This window comes from Pollachius pollachius (genome assembly GCF_949987615.1).
Source record: "Pollachius pollachius genome assembly, chromosome: 3".
Taxonomy (NCBI): domain Eukaryota; kingdom Metazoa; phylum Chordata; class Actinopteri; order Gadiformes; family Gadidae; genus Pollachius; species Pollachius pollachius.
In genome coordinates, this window is record NC_136936.1 from 15,483,260 (window position 1) to 15,500,035 (window position 16,776).

Consider the following 16,776-nt stretch of genomic DNA (forward strand, 5'->3'; position numbering starts at 1 on the left):
CAATGTTGTCGCTGATGATTCATTTTTGCGTTGATAAATGTGCAAAGTGAAGATTGAAGAAAAACACAGAAAAACCAAGATGTTGGTGTGCAGGATGAGGTATTGTGTCATCCAAGTCTTTGCTCTGTGTTTTTTTTATCTCTTTACCTATAACATTGTTGTTCCTTCACACCGGTCCTATCGTCTCGTGAAAACACACACAAGTCGTATCGCGTTTTGCTCCAGACCGACTCTGCGTATTTTGTCTTACTTGTCTCCGAAGGCTTGCCTCCAGAACTCAGCGGCGTCGGCCTTGGTGATGCGGAAGTTGTCGCCCTGAAACAGGCCGTTGGGGAAGATGGCCTTCAGCTCGGCCAGCATGTGGCTGAAGATCAGCGACAGTTTCGTCAGATTCCGCCTGTGGACAGGAAATGAGGTGCAGGGGGGTAGAGCGTGAGAATCACACGTCGATACTATCCTGTGGTTTTTCCTGTTGAAAACCACCATGATAACTAGTATGTGTCCATTATCTGTGCTCTACCCCATGAAGCTAAGGCCATTAACTAACCTCATTATAATCAAGGCAGTTTGGACACCATCAATTCTTGCTGTTATTAATTTACTAACGAATTTATGTGGGAAATTGGTCTTTTTAAGTTGGAGAGAAGGACCTTTTACTGGTTTTCACCCACATACGGAGTCAGACCACTTTTAAGCTGCTTCCATAAGGCAGATATTTATATGTCCACACACACACACACACACACACACACACACGATGGGGACCATTTTAGAGGTTGATAATTAGGGGTGGAAACTTTCTGTCAAGGCAGACAGAAAAGAGGATGAGGATAATTAACAACAGAGCGAGACTTGTTTTACAGGTATGTTGGCACAAACACTAACTAGTATTCGTATGGCTATGTTGAGCATCTAGCATCTGAAAAAAGAGAAAATAAAAAGGCAAGCATGTGAAAGAGGAAAGGAAGTCCAAATGGGGAGAGGAGTGTGAAGTCAACACAGAGAGAGCGAGGAGGGGAGAAGCATAGGGAATGAGTCAAGGCGAACGGGGAGGGGGATAGGAAATAGCACCGTGCCACAAAGCCGCCTCGCCATCCCAGCAGAGCACTAGGAAGTGGTATGTAAAGAAAGGCGTGATTTACGAGGCAACACAGAGGGGAATTGTACTTGGCTCAGAAGGAGGGGAGCATTGACATGCGAGAGAGAGAGCCGTGGGGGCGGCAGAGTGCATCGCAGCTACCCCCACATCGCACCACGCTAGGCTAACACCGAGCGGACGCTTATGTCCGGCTAAAACCCATCTCACGCGAATGCCGCGCTAACGCTTTCACCAAGCTAACACTAACATCTTGCTATTGCTTACACCAAGCCATCACAAGGCTAGTTCTGAACTAATGGGGAACACTTTGTAATCGATGGGGTGTGGACAGGAGAAGGCAACGTTTTTATTCTCTTATTTTCTACTTTGTGCGTCTCACTGACCTAAATATGTGGGCATTACAGGGCAGATATAAGATAATTAAGGGTCGACACGATGGCGAAATGTTGAAAGGGTTTGTACTGACAGGACTGTGAAAAGACCACTGGCAAGGTCTACATGCAGCAGACGGGTCGCCTTCCATGTGTCATTAAGTTAAAGATGGTTCATAACTCAAAAGCCACTAATCTTAAAAATGGGCGGTTAATTGAATTCATCAATATTCATGACTTAATTTCCCAATCAATTACTAGATCTCTTAACCCTGTTGCCTTGCGGGGCTTCGATCTCCAAGCGAATGCTTGTGCTCCATCAACGGTGTCATATCTGCACAGATCAATGAGCAGTAAGCCACGTGTCTGCTGCAGCATGTCCCCTCCCCACAGGGGGTCCTACTCCCATTTCCTTTGCCAGGCTGCTTTGAAGCTGCCCCCCATCCATCCACCGTCCGCCTCTGTGGCCGTCCCTCCTCAAATCTGTGCTCTACCCCCTTAACCCCCTCTGTGTGCTTGGCGCTCCACCTTCATCTGCTGGTATCCGTTATAGCCATTTACCCCGACACTCAAGGCACTGCGTTCAACCGGACCTCTGATCTGCTCCACTCTCAATGCTGACGTTTCCTCATCTAGAACAGTTCAAACCCCAGATGAGAAATAGATTAAGATCGTTTTTGGTCAGATTTGGGCACAAATTGACTGTACACAAACAATGATTATGAGAAGGAGCAACGTTTTATAAAAGAGAGCCAAAAGTAATGGATATGTGTCGCACTTTTACCAATATTTAATCTCAAAATTCTTGACACAATTTCAATTATAAACCATGCAGTCAAATGTCTTAATATGACGTGTAAGAATCAGACAGCCAAAAAGAGAGAGGCAGTGAGTGTAAGCCAATATCTTTTTGAGTATCATCATCTTTTCATGCCCCCTTTGTCTCTTTCTATTTATGCACAACTCTGCCTCTGTCTCTTCCTCCCATCCTCAGGGGCTGTTGGTTAGCACAATGTCCACTCTGTAGTTTGTGTGTCTGCTGAGTGGAAGCCAGAGCTCTGATAGCTTAGCCCTAGAACTGCTTCTGCCATTTCAGTGGCCGCTGTGCCAAGGAGGATGTGAAGTCAGTGGGCCATGGCGGTAAAAGAGCGCAGCGCTTCTTGCACACCCACAAGTGGATCATCGCAAGCCTGTAATATTCTCTCCACTCCACAACTCATGGCCATTACCATGGAACCAAACAGGCTTTTGGACAGAATATAGCATTTTTTTTGTATGTAGCTCACAATCCCTTCCCCCTTATGCGATAGCTTGACCTCCGACCCTGCAACTGACTGCTCCTTTCCCGTTTCCTGCTGGCTGTGATAAGGCAGTAGTCAGCCAGGCGGCTCTGCATCAATGCACTAGTGCACCAATGCATCAATGCACTAGTACACCAATGCAGTAATGCACTAGTGCACCAATGCACAGTGGGACGGGTCAGCCATGGAGCACAAGATGTAACAGATAGTCCAAGGCTATTAATTGCAGTCAAAAAACCCACAAGGAAAGTAAAGCAATACCAATCGACAAAATCTAGGCACTGGTTAGGGTGAAGGGGATACAACATTGCCCTGCATTTGTGTGCATGTACAAGTTTATATGGTGTATAGAGCAATTTCACCATGGGACGGAAATTTGTCCTTCCCCTTTTTTCGTGAAATGTCAGAAATGTTAGCTGCTGGAAGGGGAAATGTAACCTTATCCACTCTAGAAACCAGACAACACCAGTAACCGCACAGCAGCCTATTTTAAAGTAATCTGAAGTCCTGCATTAACCTTTGTAGTAGTGCTGTACAATTAATCGAATCGTAATCGCAATCGCGATATCAGCGTCTGTGATCATATAACCGCAGAAGGCTGAAGAAACAAGTTTGCGCTGCAGAAATGCCTTTATTTTGAAAATATATTTTTTATTATTTATTTAATTTTGTAAAATATTGTTATTTTGAAAGAAGTACTGTACATATTTTTTAGTTTTTGTATTTTTTTATGCTATTTTAAGTTTGTATGTTTGAGTAGAGAAATAAACATTTTAAAATTATCAGCAATCTGTGTGCATTTTCCTTGATAACCAAGCAAGTAGACTCATGACACCATTTGTTTATTATATCGCAAGTCGCAATATTGTTCACAATAATCGCAATATGACTTTTTCACCAAATCTTGCAGCACTACCTTGTAGTTTATTGCCAAAAGGACACAGGCATGCATATTAAAATGTAATTTCCCTCTCAAATGTGAAACTGGCACCTTTCCAGGCTTTAACAATAAAAGCTGGTTTGATAGACAAACTATCAATTCCAAAACAAAGTGCCATTGCACTACCAAACAGGCAAAAGCATGACATGGTCTAAGGTAGCCAAGATTGTCTTGTTGAGCTCAGCTCAACATTGACAATGACAGAGACACAGCACTGTTTGATGTGCTAGGACCTGTCTGACCTGTCTGGTTTTTATTATTCTCATTTCAAGAAGAGGAAGAGGGGAATTATTTTAATGTTGTAACCAAAGCGGACGTATCAAGTTGAACTCAATTTTTGTTAGGCTTATGCTTAGGGCAGGCTATCTTGCAATTTGCCAATTGTGTAGAAATATTGACCAAATGATGTCTCTGTATGGCTTGGAGATTGTGATGTCACATTACAATGACCGCCTCTATTTTACAAAGCCTGGGAGCATTGGAATGTTATTGTGGTAGTTTTGTTGTCATGGCTTAGTAATCGTCAAATTATGTCATTATGGGAAGACATTGCCGTGTTTGAAACTGTCAAAGAATTTCTCACACGAGATATAGCAAAAAACATTTTTATTAACCTAGGTTGCGATATATTGTTGGTGTGTTATGTTTTAATGTACTACAATCCTCGAGGCCTCTGAATATGGCGGCGTATGGCCAACAGAAGCTCCCATGATGCATTCTGATGTACGGTCCCTAGAGTGCTGCTGCTCGTTGGTCACGTCTTTAGTTCCTTTTGTCACATCCCTAATTCCGTGCAGAGACTGCTATTTAGATGTACGATTTTAAATGCACCATAACAGCAGCAACATGCTGTTATACATTTCACTTTCAGATTTGGTGTCAGACGTTTATTATTGTAAAACTTGAACGTAAAAATGCAGCGAGACCTCTGTATACACACCGTCCACACACACACGGCTGGTATTTTCCCCTATATACCTGGTGTATCCAAGCAACACCAATAACCGCTTGCCACACGTGCACAATTTGTCCTTAGCACCCGCTAATAATCCTTACACTAGGCGTGGATTATTAGGTTAACACCAGTCACCATAGGTGACCATGGGTAGATGGTGTTCAGATGTTTGGCAGAACTTAAAGAGTGAAATTATGTATGAGTATGATGGAAGTTCTCCATGATGACTAAGAAGGGCAGTAGTTTAACTGACTCATGAATCTTGGAAAGTTAACAAGCATCATCAACGCTTTAGAAATATACAATACCAAATTCCCTTCAATAACCTTAAACAATTAATATGGCTTTTGTCATTTACTAGATATTAGGTTGTGGTAAAAAGATTGGCGAGGGATTGATCAATGTTTTGATGATTGTGAAAGATCATTGACAGTGTTTTATTTGCAATAACAGGAGTAATATATAAAACACACCAACAGAGCATGAATATTACTTGTCAGCAAGCAGTTGAACTTGCCGTCCGAATTACCCATTAACTACATATCATAAAGATACCAAAATACAATTGTCGTTGCATGTTGGCATTAAAAATAGTGCAGGTTAACAGGTAACGGATACTTTTACGTGTTGAATTAAAACGGAATGAACCGTGTTCCTCTAACCATGTTCTAAATTGGATTTTTTTTTACACAAATGAATGCCAATGTGTGTTGGCTATCATCACACGTATAAAATAGACACCCAACTCAGAAGTATGAACTGGGTTATTCCATTTCCAGTGTAACACTTGAGACACTTGCCATTACATGTATTGTAAACCACTAAAACATCTATTCTTGCACCTCCATCAATGTCACTTCAAACCACATTAACTGCCAAGATCCTGTCAGGGGCAGTGCAAAAACCTAGACACTAGTGTGTCGTCTTTCATAAATCTCAGTGTTCAAAATACATCAGGTGAAACTAAATGACAATCCTTGCTAGGAGAGAGAAATTAGAGATTCTGACAAACAGTCCCCCCCTTAAATCATGAGAGGAGAGGAGAGGACGTGTTCTGTACACACATAGTACAGTTACGCACTGCCAACGTGACTGAACATACAAATAATGTATAAACTTATCAATGATCTGTGTGGACCCCATTTCTCGTGGGCTCGCTAATTAGCATCCTTTCTGGAAGGCTGGGGAAACCAAGTGCCTGGGTAACTGGGTTGAGTACCACTCTTGGTTAACCAGTGGGTTGAGTTAGTACACCTAGTGGTTAAACACTGGGTTGAGTACACCTCGAGGTTAACCAGTGGGTTGAGTACACATCTTGGTTAAACAATGGGTTGAGTACCCCTCTTGGTTAACCACTGAGTTGAGTTAGTACACCTAGTGGTTAAACACTGGGCTAAGTACACCTGGAGGTTAACCACTGGGTTGAGTACCCCTCGAGGTTAACCAGTGGGTTGAGTTAGTACACCTAGTGGTTAAACACTGGGTTGAGTACACCTGGAGGTTAACCACTGGGTTGAGTACCCCTCGAGGTTAACCAGTGGGTTGAGTACCCCTCGAGGTTAAACACTGGGTTGAGTACACCTGGAGGTTAACCATTGGGTTGAGTACACCTGAAGGTTAACCATTGAGTTGAGTACACCTGGAGGTTAACCAGTGGGTTGAGTACACCTCGAGGTTAAACACTGGGTTGAGTACACCTGGAGGTTAACCATTGGGTTGAGTACACCTCGAGGTTAACCAGTGGGTTGAGTACCCCTCGAAGTTAAACAGTGGGTTGAGTACAGCTCAAGGTTAACCAGTGGGTTGAGTACAACTTATGGTTAAACACTGGGTTGAGTACACCTGGAGGTTAACCAGTGGGTTGAGTTAGTACACCTCTTGGTTAAACACTGGGTTGAGTACACCTCTTGGTTAAACACTGGGTTGAGTACACCTCGTGGTTAAACACTGGGTTGAGTACACCTCGTGGTTAAACACTGGGTTGAGTACACCTCGTGGTTAACCACTGGGTTGAGTACACCTGGAGGTTAACCATTGGGTTGAGTACCCCTCGAGGTTAAACACTGGGTTGAGTACACCTCTTGGTTAAACACTGGGTTGAGTACACCTCTTGGTTAAACACTGGGTTGAGTACACCTCTTGGTTAAACACTGGGTTGAGTACACCTCGTGGTTAAACACTGGGTTGAGTACATCTTGTGGTTAACCACTGGAGTTGAGTTTAGGGATCGACGATATGGATTTTTTAGGGCCGATACCGATATTTTTTTCATCAGCCTTAGCCGATAACCGATACGCCGATACCGATTTTCTTGAGACGATATTTGGAGCCGATAATACCCTGCAAAGTCAGAGTTCTCGCGAGAGCACAATTTGAATTTGCTCAGCGAGTCACTCTGGGAACGAGCAATATACTTGTGTATATTCTGGGCCTCCCCTGGCCCAGAACATTAATCAATCAAATCGATGTATCAATATAGGCGGGCCAAAAACGTTGCTGTTTTACCGACCGATACGGCAAGAGTCTTATCTATTGGTTGGCTCCACTGGTCTGGATACGTCACCCCTTGTATTCTTCTGATATTTTCAAATGCATGCTTGGTGCGGCCCCTCGAGTTGGGCCATTTTCATTACTCGTTGCCAGACCCTACAGTTTTCTAGATGTGGGTCTGGATTTCCAGGCTAAGCCTCCCTCAATTAACATCATAAAAATGACACAATGATGATAACAAATGTTACAATATCTAAATTTTAAAAAAAATTAACTGTTTATTGAACCATCTGTAAATCATGTAATCAATAAAATAAATGGCCGACGCTGAAAAAAAAACTGGCCGATACGATACACGTAAAAAACGCAAAAATCGGCCGATAATATCGGCCGGCCGATATATCGGTCGATCACTAGTTGAGTTACACCTCTTGGTTAACAACTGGGTTGAGAACATCTCTTGATTAAAGCCCCTTTGTTTTGCATGTACGCAAGGTTATTGAAATAGAAAATTGGAAGAAAGACACTTTAGCATGCGTAAAAACAACAGCGGACAGATTTGATTTGCAAATATCAATGAAAAACTATGTTATTCTCTGCTTGCATTAGCTTGGCTGCATCAATCACAAAGGCACCAAGGCCATAGGTACAAAATGGAATTAATTTATCCATGTTAAAGATTGTTTCTGCAATATACCATCCAGCCCAAGCAGCAGGTAGACCAACAATTTTCCGTCAAAAAATGAAAGATAGTAGTCCAGGTGTTGGAAGAGCAAAGAAAGTCAAGAAGAAAACGTGAAATGGGAGCAAGGAGGTGCATCTGGGCTAGACACCTGGTATGGTGGTCAGGCACAGCAGCATTTTACTAGCATTACTGAGAGCATGGAAAACATAACGTTTAAATCCACAATCAAATACACATGACTATCAACAAAAGTTGAATATCGATTCAGTATGTGATACATACAAACTTGAGTTTAACACTTAAATGCTAACATGGATTAGCTTGATTGCCCATATACCTCTAGCTGAATGCAAATAAAAAAGAGAAGACCAGGGTGGTATAAAAAAATCTGTAGCAACATTTGGATGAGTACATGTGGACTCATTGCTATTTTTGTTCTCAAACTTGGCTAGAATTCCAACGTGGACATCTATGTCCAACAGGGGGGGAACAGATTTCCCTGTGACTAACTTGGGAAGAACCCCATTTAGAAGGTGATGGCTATGACTACTTTTGCTGGAGTTGTTTTTTTTTTTTTACAAAAGTTTATCGGTTGTGTTGCTTCAAGAGCATGGTCCAGTTTCCTCTTTTGAGAAAGAAAATCCTCCAAGTAGTTTTTTTAGAAGAAAGAATATTGTTTGGATGAATCCAATTTTCATGAAGGAGGTCCAACAGAGATCTGGTGGCATAAGCAGGTAGCATAGCAAAAAAAGCTTCTAAAAATAGATCAGAAATTGAAAAATTAATGCTATGCCAGAGCAGGTGGTGTTATTTGGCACTACTGTATTGTTTATCCTGTCCATATGTTTCATGTTCCTGTCTACATTTCTAAAGGAATCGCTGAAAATATAAAATCACAGATTAGAAATATTTACAGTAGTAACACATTCAATGTTTGATATCAAATTGAAATATGGAATGAAAAAGCTGACCCATTATTACTACATAGTAAAATGCCTTGGCTCAATCACATGCCAGGAAGAATGCATTGGTTGGGCAGGCCAATGAGCTGTATTTGAAGGCAGTGCATAACTTGCCATACTAACTACTTCTCAAACCAAAGTTTCATCACGTAACTTATGCTTGTGTGGTGTGTGGCTTCCTCATTGTCAACAGACACGCATTGTAAAAGCAAGAGGTTTTTCATTGTCACCTATAATATGAATGCAAAACCAGAAAACAATACGGCTGGCTTCCTCTTTAGCTCATATGGTGCCAGTTCCTGAGAGTAAAATGTAGGATACAACGGTAGCATAGCACAGGAAGACATATCAGGCAGTCTCTCAGTGAGGTCAAAACAATTCAGATTCAGTGGTGGATGTGGTGTACTTTTCAGTACGTATTTTTACGAGATCTGCTTCTAAAAAGGGTGCCAAAGTGAAGAGATATTCTGATATAATGTAGTGAGTGCAACACAATTTACTAGTGGTTGGGTAGATAAGTCAATCAACCAGCAACACAATTTAGTAGCGTTTGGGAGGTTGATTTGATATTTCAACCATCCACGTTCGATTTGGCCTTCTGATAGAACATAGACAGAAAATCCTCTTTGTTGCATGATAGACACAGGGGAAGGAGTTATAACATTTACATTTACATTTAGGGCATTTAGCAGACGCTTTTATCCAAAGCGACTTACAATAAGTGCATTTGTTACAATAAGTACATTTGTCATAAGAAGTGATAAGAAGTGAGAAATTATAAAAACCGGAAGTGCTTTGTGTGAATCTTGTGTTGCACCGTGTCAGATCTGACAGAGTATGGGTTGTCAGTCTTTATTGTTTACCCTCTAAAAAAAGAAATGGCATAGAATACATTGCTTCTCCCCCCCCCCCCCCCGTCGTCTACACAGTTTAGCTTACGTCAATGAACATCATGTCTCCAGGGGAATCTAGCAGAGGCTGTGAAACTCAATTTAAGTGAGTCTGTGAATAAAACGGTAGATAAGCAAGGGGATCAGAAGCGGTCACGGATGTGATTGTGGAGAAATGTGCAGGACATCACAACACAGTATATCCTCCCACGCTGCACTCCATTTTCAACACTAGGATATTTTACCGTGATGTGCATGATCTAAGGCAGATGGGGTGTAGTGTCAACCAACAACAAATAGGAGGTGAACATTAAAGAAAGGAATAGCTCTGCGCAACCAAACTCCTCTCAAATCAATTGCAATTGTTTCCCATAACACAGGCTTTGACAAAGCTAACATCTAATGTGCTAACATCTGTTGCAGTTTAAACCCCACGCTAGGCTCCCTCCAGGCTTAAAGGCATTGGTTGATTCCCAAGCATTGCCTGTGGGCTAAAATCCATTGAGCAGAGTCAGTGCCACTGCCTTCTTGCACAGACAGTAGACGTCTTTGTATGCTGCACTGTGAGCTGTGCATGTGCTCGCTTTTGCTTTTAGAACTCTTCTGACCAGGATGTATTTTCTGCTGCAACTGTGTGTTCCGCTGGTTTAATGGAATAATAATAATGAATAAATTGAATTAAATCGCACCGAAAAATGCCTCTTGTAGTCCTTTGATAATTAAACCAAGGGGAAGCTTGTGCTACAGGCTTCCTTTTATTTTCAAACCTGTTGAATTCTGCCATTGTAGATTAAAAACAAAGCCCCTCCATAGAGCAACAGACGAGGATGTGTCCCAAAAGGCGTAGATAAAACTATCGCAGTGCACCACAGTACAATGATAGTTTTTATCTCATTGACTAGACCCTATTCAATTGCTGATCCAGTAGAACAATGTAATGGGTTGAGAATACTGTGCATTAAGCATAAAAAATAGTTAGTCCTTAAAACCACAAGCATTTTGAAGTGTGTCAATTAAAATTTAAGCTAGGGGAACTGCTTTAAAAGACAAACGCTCATGCATCCCATCATAGATACAGCCTTATTAATTCATATTTCCCATAGGCGATCCATAATGTAATCTAACCTGCCAGTGAATTATAATAAGGCGTTTAAACCCACCAATGTATTTAAGGATTCCATCATCGTTCCAGTCAGTTCATTTTCCAGTGAATGTATAGTGAAAGCTAAGCTATTATGTTTTTTATTTTGTGGTTGAAATATATTGTGGTCTCTTCATATACTTACGCTTACAGTCTCTGCATCTCAAAACATGTTCATATTTCAAATGTAACAATAATGTCCACCTCCCAGTCATGTCTTACTGATGTTTATGACGGGACATCATTATCAATAATAATGCAAAATGTGCAGTTTCTAAACAGAGAACGATGCAGCACAGCTAAATCCCTGTTTCTACTGCTCACAATCAAGACTCTTTGAGGAAGCTAAAGGGAAAACATGATTGACAGGCCTAATATATCTGTTGTCCGATGAAGAAGGTCAGAATGCAAACCACAAGCCTTCTGTGTTTGTGTCTGAGTCTTGATAATTTTTTTTGTATCTTTCACGCTGTATGCTAGGCCTAACCGGACTATCCTTTACTTGGTTTAAAAGTCGCTTTTCAACAACATGCTTGGTCCTTATTCCTTCAGACCTGGAAATTAAAACTTCACTGTAGAACAGGTCCTCTGTTTTCTCGTAGGACACACTAAAGTAGGGTCCATTAAGAGTTGAGTTACCACGTTGACGTTTATTGTTCAAGGTCTTGACATAATGAGCATAACAGATGTCTTCAAGGTCTAAAATTGCATTTAACTTTGAGAAATGTTACGCAATATACAGTACGCACGTGAGTTAGCCACACATTGTCAGATTCAACTGAAACTAAATTGTAAATCCGTTATAACGCAATTTGTTTGTTTCCATAAAGAGCTAAAGCTTTGCCAAGAACGAAGCTTTTGTAAGAAAAGCAAACATCGCAAGATACCAGGAAGGAAAGCTTGACTGTAAGCCAGTGGATGGTGACAGATTAAAAAAATAACTTCAGGGGCAAGTCCTAGTAGGATGACATCTAGAGCCACAAACAGTCACAAACAACATGAAAGTGATGCAGCTGAAAGTTATGTCGACTTTCTGAACACAAACCACATTGTCGTTCCACATGAGACACGGGTAAAACCATCCTGCCTTTGAATGCAACTGACAAATTGTTTTGTACTTGCATCTGTGCAGTCATGCACATTTCCCTCACAGCACTCAAATCCTGAGAACATCTGCAGGTCCATTCTGCCAAGCTCTTTTACGACTGCTACTTCTACTACCACTACCATTGTACAACCAAGCATGCGTTTGCTCACCGGGGCTGCGAGTTCTCCTCGTACATCCGCTCCTTGCCGTCTTTAAACAGGCTGATGGTCTGCTTGGTTTTCTTGGTCAGGTTCTCCATGAAGACTCGGAAGTACTCATTGTCCCCCAGCGTCTCCATCTTGCCCTCATAGCGGGAAAGGATGGTGCGGAGGTGCTGGTAGGTGTCTGGCAGCAGGTCCAGGATATAGGGCGGGCTGTTCTTCAGAGCCAGCTTTGGGTTCTGGCACAGGCGTACCACCTGCAGGGAAGGAGAAGGGGTTCAAGAGATAGGCAGATGTATGCCAGGTATGGAATAGAGAGGTGTGAAAGGGTAGAATAAAAGAAAATGGATGTTTGATTATATTGTATGCTGGGCTTTATTTATTTAATACACAAGTTGCAATGGTAACATAGCTCTATCCAATAGGACACTTAGATATACAAGCTACTGGCTAGCTTCAGTTGTTCAAAATAACCACTGAAGGCTACCTGAAGAAGGACAACTTATGAACTCTAACCCTCTCTTGCTTAACCCTAGTCTGGCTATTGCCAGTCCAAGATCAATCGTAGATTGCACGTCGGTCTCGAGAAGCTGCTGTCATTTTCTTCAGCACAAGAGGCTTGATCAACAGGCCTAGTTCATATGACTCTGTACGCGATTGGCTGATTTCCGTCGCTTCCCTGTCGTCATTGAGTTAGACCAGCCAATAGCGCACCAAGGGGAAAAGCCAGCTTGGTGATTGGCTCCCGCAAAAATGTATCAGAAGCAGAAAGGAATGCATTGCTCTTCTCCAGACCCTTGTGCAGGGAAAACTCAAATCGCCAGCAGAATGGGCGGGGCTACCCAGTCTAGCTTAACCCTACAAGCTACAAGGCATTTCTAACCCCATACATAACCACCTCACACAGAGACAGAGAGAGAGCGAAACGGAGGGAAACCTAGTTCTGAACATCTGCCTTTAAAAAGAATAAAATCCACAACGGTGTAAAATAGGACGACTTGCATCAATCATCAACATCAGAAGGGGAACATTTCATAATAAGTGAACAAGGGTGGACCATCCTGTCAGGGAGCAAAAAAAAAACATTGACGCTTAAGCATTTTTCACACTTCTATGTAGTTTAACCAAATTCACAACAAAAAAAAATCATCCACTTCCAAACGTCCACTGTCATAGAACTGTTATACTGTAATTGAGTTTATGCAAAATTGTCACTGGACCATAACTTAAAACTCTCATATTGTGTATGAAAGAAATGTTCTCTACCAAATCGTAAATAGGGATAGGACAGAGATTAAGGAAACATGCTAGGTAGAAATTCCGGCTTCTCCAACAACAATGCTACAGTCAGTATGCTGTCCTTCTAAAATGTTTAATTAGCAACCTTCCGGTTACCAGTCAACCCACTCTACCTCCTGAGCCACATGCCGCCACTGATCAACTTGCTTTGCCCATATATAATAATTACAATCGTCTTCAAATATAATGTGCCTTTGTCTTGCGCTGGTTCAATATCCTAAACCTGGTAAACCAGAGGAGCTTCGAGTCTGATGAAGAGGTGGCGGGGGATACAACTCTCTACAATATTCTGAGTTTGGAGCAACAAGTTCTAAACACTTGGGTGTCATGTTAGATATTTTATGGCAAGAATAGAAGCGATCAGGTTGAATTTCCTACCTTAGCTTCTAAATTCCCTTTGAGGGTGGGATCGCAATACCACCTTACAGGAAAATGAAAATACTTTGCATGACCCCAATTCATAAGGCTCAAAGTAACTTGGCCACAATTCACTTTTTCATTCAGGTAATTCATTTTGTTTACACAACTAGAAGAAGCAGGAGAATGTTTGATATGTGAGGAGCTTGTTCAAAGCTCATAAACCTATAGTATTATTACAGTTCCTCCACCCCTCGGTTCTAATCCAAATTCGTACTAGCCTGGCCCTGCAAACCTAGACTCATTATAAAAAAGAACAGAAAAGTTGTTTGCAAAGGGGTAGTTAACACCAAGAGCCAAGTATACTTTAATACACTTTTAGTCTACATGCATAATTAAGTCTGTGCATAATTATGCACTTTTAACCAGAGTTTGAGTTTGTTCTCTCACATCACTCAAGGTGGCATGAATGTTGTTAAATGTTTGCCTTCAAGCTATGCTGCATTCCTATCCTGTCTGCTGCTGTTGTTCTGTGAAACATTACTCATAAAAATACATATTGTGAACAAACCACATTCCACTAGTCTTCCCATACTACAAGAGAATGACAGCGACTAGATTAGTACTAGTATCATTGAAGTTTATTCCACCATTATTGTTTTATTATTATTTCCCTCATACACCAACAAGATGCTAAAATATATAGTAAGTTAGTTGTAAAGGTGGGGTGCAGTAGGCTGAAGTTTTTAAACTTTCACAATAAAATACAGGGTTTTCAAATACTGTCACAACAGTAGGCATCTGTTCATGCATTGTTGTTTAAAGGTTTGATGATACGTCATTATTTGTTCTTGTTACTCTTCCCAACTTCCCAATTCATAATGTAACTGCAAAAAAGCCAGCGTAAAAAAAACACAGGAGATAAAATCGAATAACTAAAGATGCCTCAACAATCAAAACATTGTGCCAACAATAATACAATTGCCAATCACATCCTGAAGAAGCCATACACATCCAGTCCAAATGTATGATGGTCAGATTATAAAACCACATCTTCGTAATATTAATAATTCATTAATGAATACTCAAATGATCTGAATGAATTGCTGTACATCAATGAAATGTAGGTGGTAGAAAGCTGTGATTGAATTCTGAGATGGATCCAGTTTGTATACTGTGGCAAATAAATGGTGTCCCTTCCATTAACAGGGGATTAGGAGACTCCCATATGTTCTTGAAGGGACCATGAATCAATCTTATTACTTTTCTTATGATTTAACTAAACACTATAATTGCCAAAGATGTTTGACATTGACGACCTATTATAAATCAATACATATGTCGATGACACCTTCCCACTGAAGTCACAAGAATCAATCAATAATACCGATAGATGTTAATAGTGCAAAAATGTAAAAAAGAAAAAACTACTTTGATAGACGGTTGTCACTATAAGCTAATTCTACTAAAAGACCTCGACTGGAACTTGGAGAAACAAAATGCTGTCTTGTCCTCTTATTGTTCTGATGATGATGTGGGAATCACACAGGAAACGGGGGTCAAAGCTTCGGACTTTTCCGAAAAGTTGAAGGGTGAAACGAGAAGTCTCCGTATCACTATAAACCACCCTCAACGGTCACGTTATCGTGTGCGTGTGCGTGTGTGTGTGACACAAAGGTATGTTAAAGCCTCGTTTCTGATGGTAGACAGTGGTCATGTCAATTATGTAGGCTACTGGAGATCATTCCTTGTGAGCCACTCCAGGAACCTCACTGAATTAAGCTCAACTCGCACAGTGTGGTGCGGGTCTTTAACCAAACCTCACCTATATAGTTGACAGGATCTCGATGGTTATTATGAACAAATGTGTGCAGAAGGACCAGAGCTGTTAAGACCAAAACATAGCCCTCGTACCGAACAACAGATCATTTAGCGGCTGTGTCTCTGGCCCAATATGAAGAAACACATCATTATACGTATTTTTATTTTACTTGGCCTTTAATAGTTTGTTCCCGAATAGAAGGTCCAACGTGTATCGACTTATCAGAGATGCATGTCCTTCTACTGCCTAGCTAGCCTGCTTCCTCTTGCTGCAGCAGATTAGCTTGCAAATAGCTACTCAGCTAAGCTAACTAGCCATGTCGCTAACACCTATAGCAGCGCAAACAGCTGGCTAAGAAGACCACAAACCTTGTCCATCAGTTTCCAACATTTCTCCACCGTCTTTTTGTCCACGGCGCCCGGCTGATGGTGGGCATGGAGGTGGTGGTGGTGTGGCTGGAACGCATCCTTCATCATACCAATGAGCCCCCCACCTTTCTTCAGATTCCCTGCCATGGTCGGGCTGGGTTCGGGTCGGCCAGAGCGACAGATAGGCAGGGAAGGGGCCAGGGATACAAACGTAAGACTCCCGCAACTGCTTCGATCCGGGGGTTGGTTTGCACCCCCCGGCGAGGACAGCGCCCGAGGGTCGTGTCCGAGCAAAGGTCCGAGGGGGGAGGGGGGAGGGGAGGTGTACTCGGGTGGATTTATCCAGGCAAGGTTTCCATGATAGTCAAACTGACAGGATGGTTGCTATACAGCTGGCCAGGTTGCTGGTGGTCAACGCATATCCCTCATTCAGCCGTCCGCGGCTCTCTGCTGCAGCTGGAGCGGTGTTGCACCCTCACCCTCTCGCACTGCAGTAAAGAAGCGAGGCAATGTCCGAGAAAAGAATGTCTCTTCTTCACCAAGCAGGGGGCAATGGCCACGACTCTGTCAAGCTGCCTTAGCGTTAAAGCCCTGGACTAAAGCCAAACGTCGTCGTTGCCTTTTAGCCTCTATCAGTCTGACGGGAAGTTCAGTGTCTCCAACCAGTCACATTGTCTCTCATTCTTAGTGGGCGACTGGTCGCTGGATCTTTTTGTTGTTCCCCGAACGAATGATTTCCAACGGGTCTCAGGATATCAAGAACACACGTGGGAAAATGTATCAATAAATAGACATAGACATGAAATAGTACCTAGCGCCTGCTAATTTATATTTCCCCGTGACGTGTG

At 42.0% G+C, this 16,776-nt stretch overlaps 1 protein-coding gene across 1 annotated transcript in view; it reads right to left on the reverse strand.

Moving 5' to 3' along the window:
• cbl (Cbl proto-oncogene, E3 ubiquitin protein ligase) overlaps window positions 1-16,776 on the reverse strand; it is a 34,878-nt gene extending 18,102 nt beyond the window's left edge. The window contains exons 1-3 of the mRNA XM_079733212.1: window positions 15,929-16,776; window positions 12,092-12,339; window positions 251-397 (exon numbers count right to left, since the gene is read on the reverse strand). Of these exons, the coding sequence (XP_079589338.1) occupies window positions 251-397; window positions 12,092-12,339; window positions 15,929-16,075 (542 nt within the window). The 5' untranslated portion in view covers window positions 16,076-16,776. The remainder of the gene's footprint in view (window positions 1-250; window positions 398-12,091; window positions 12,340-15,928) is intronic.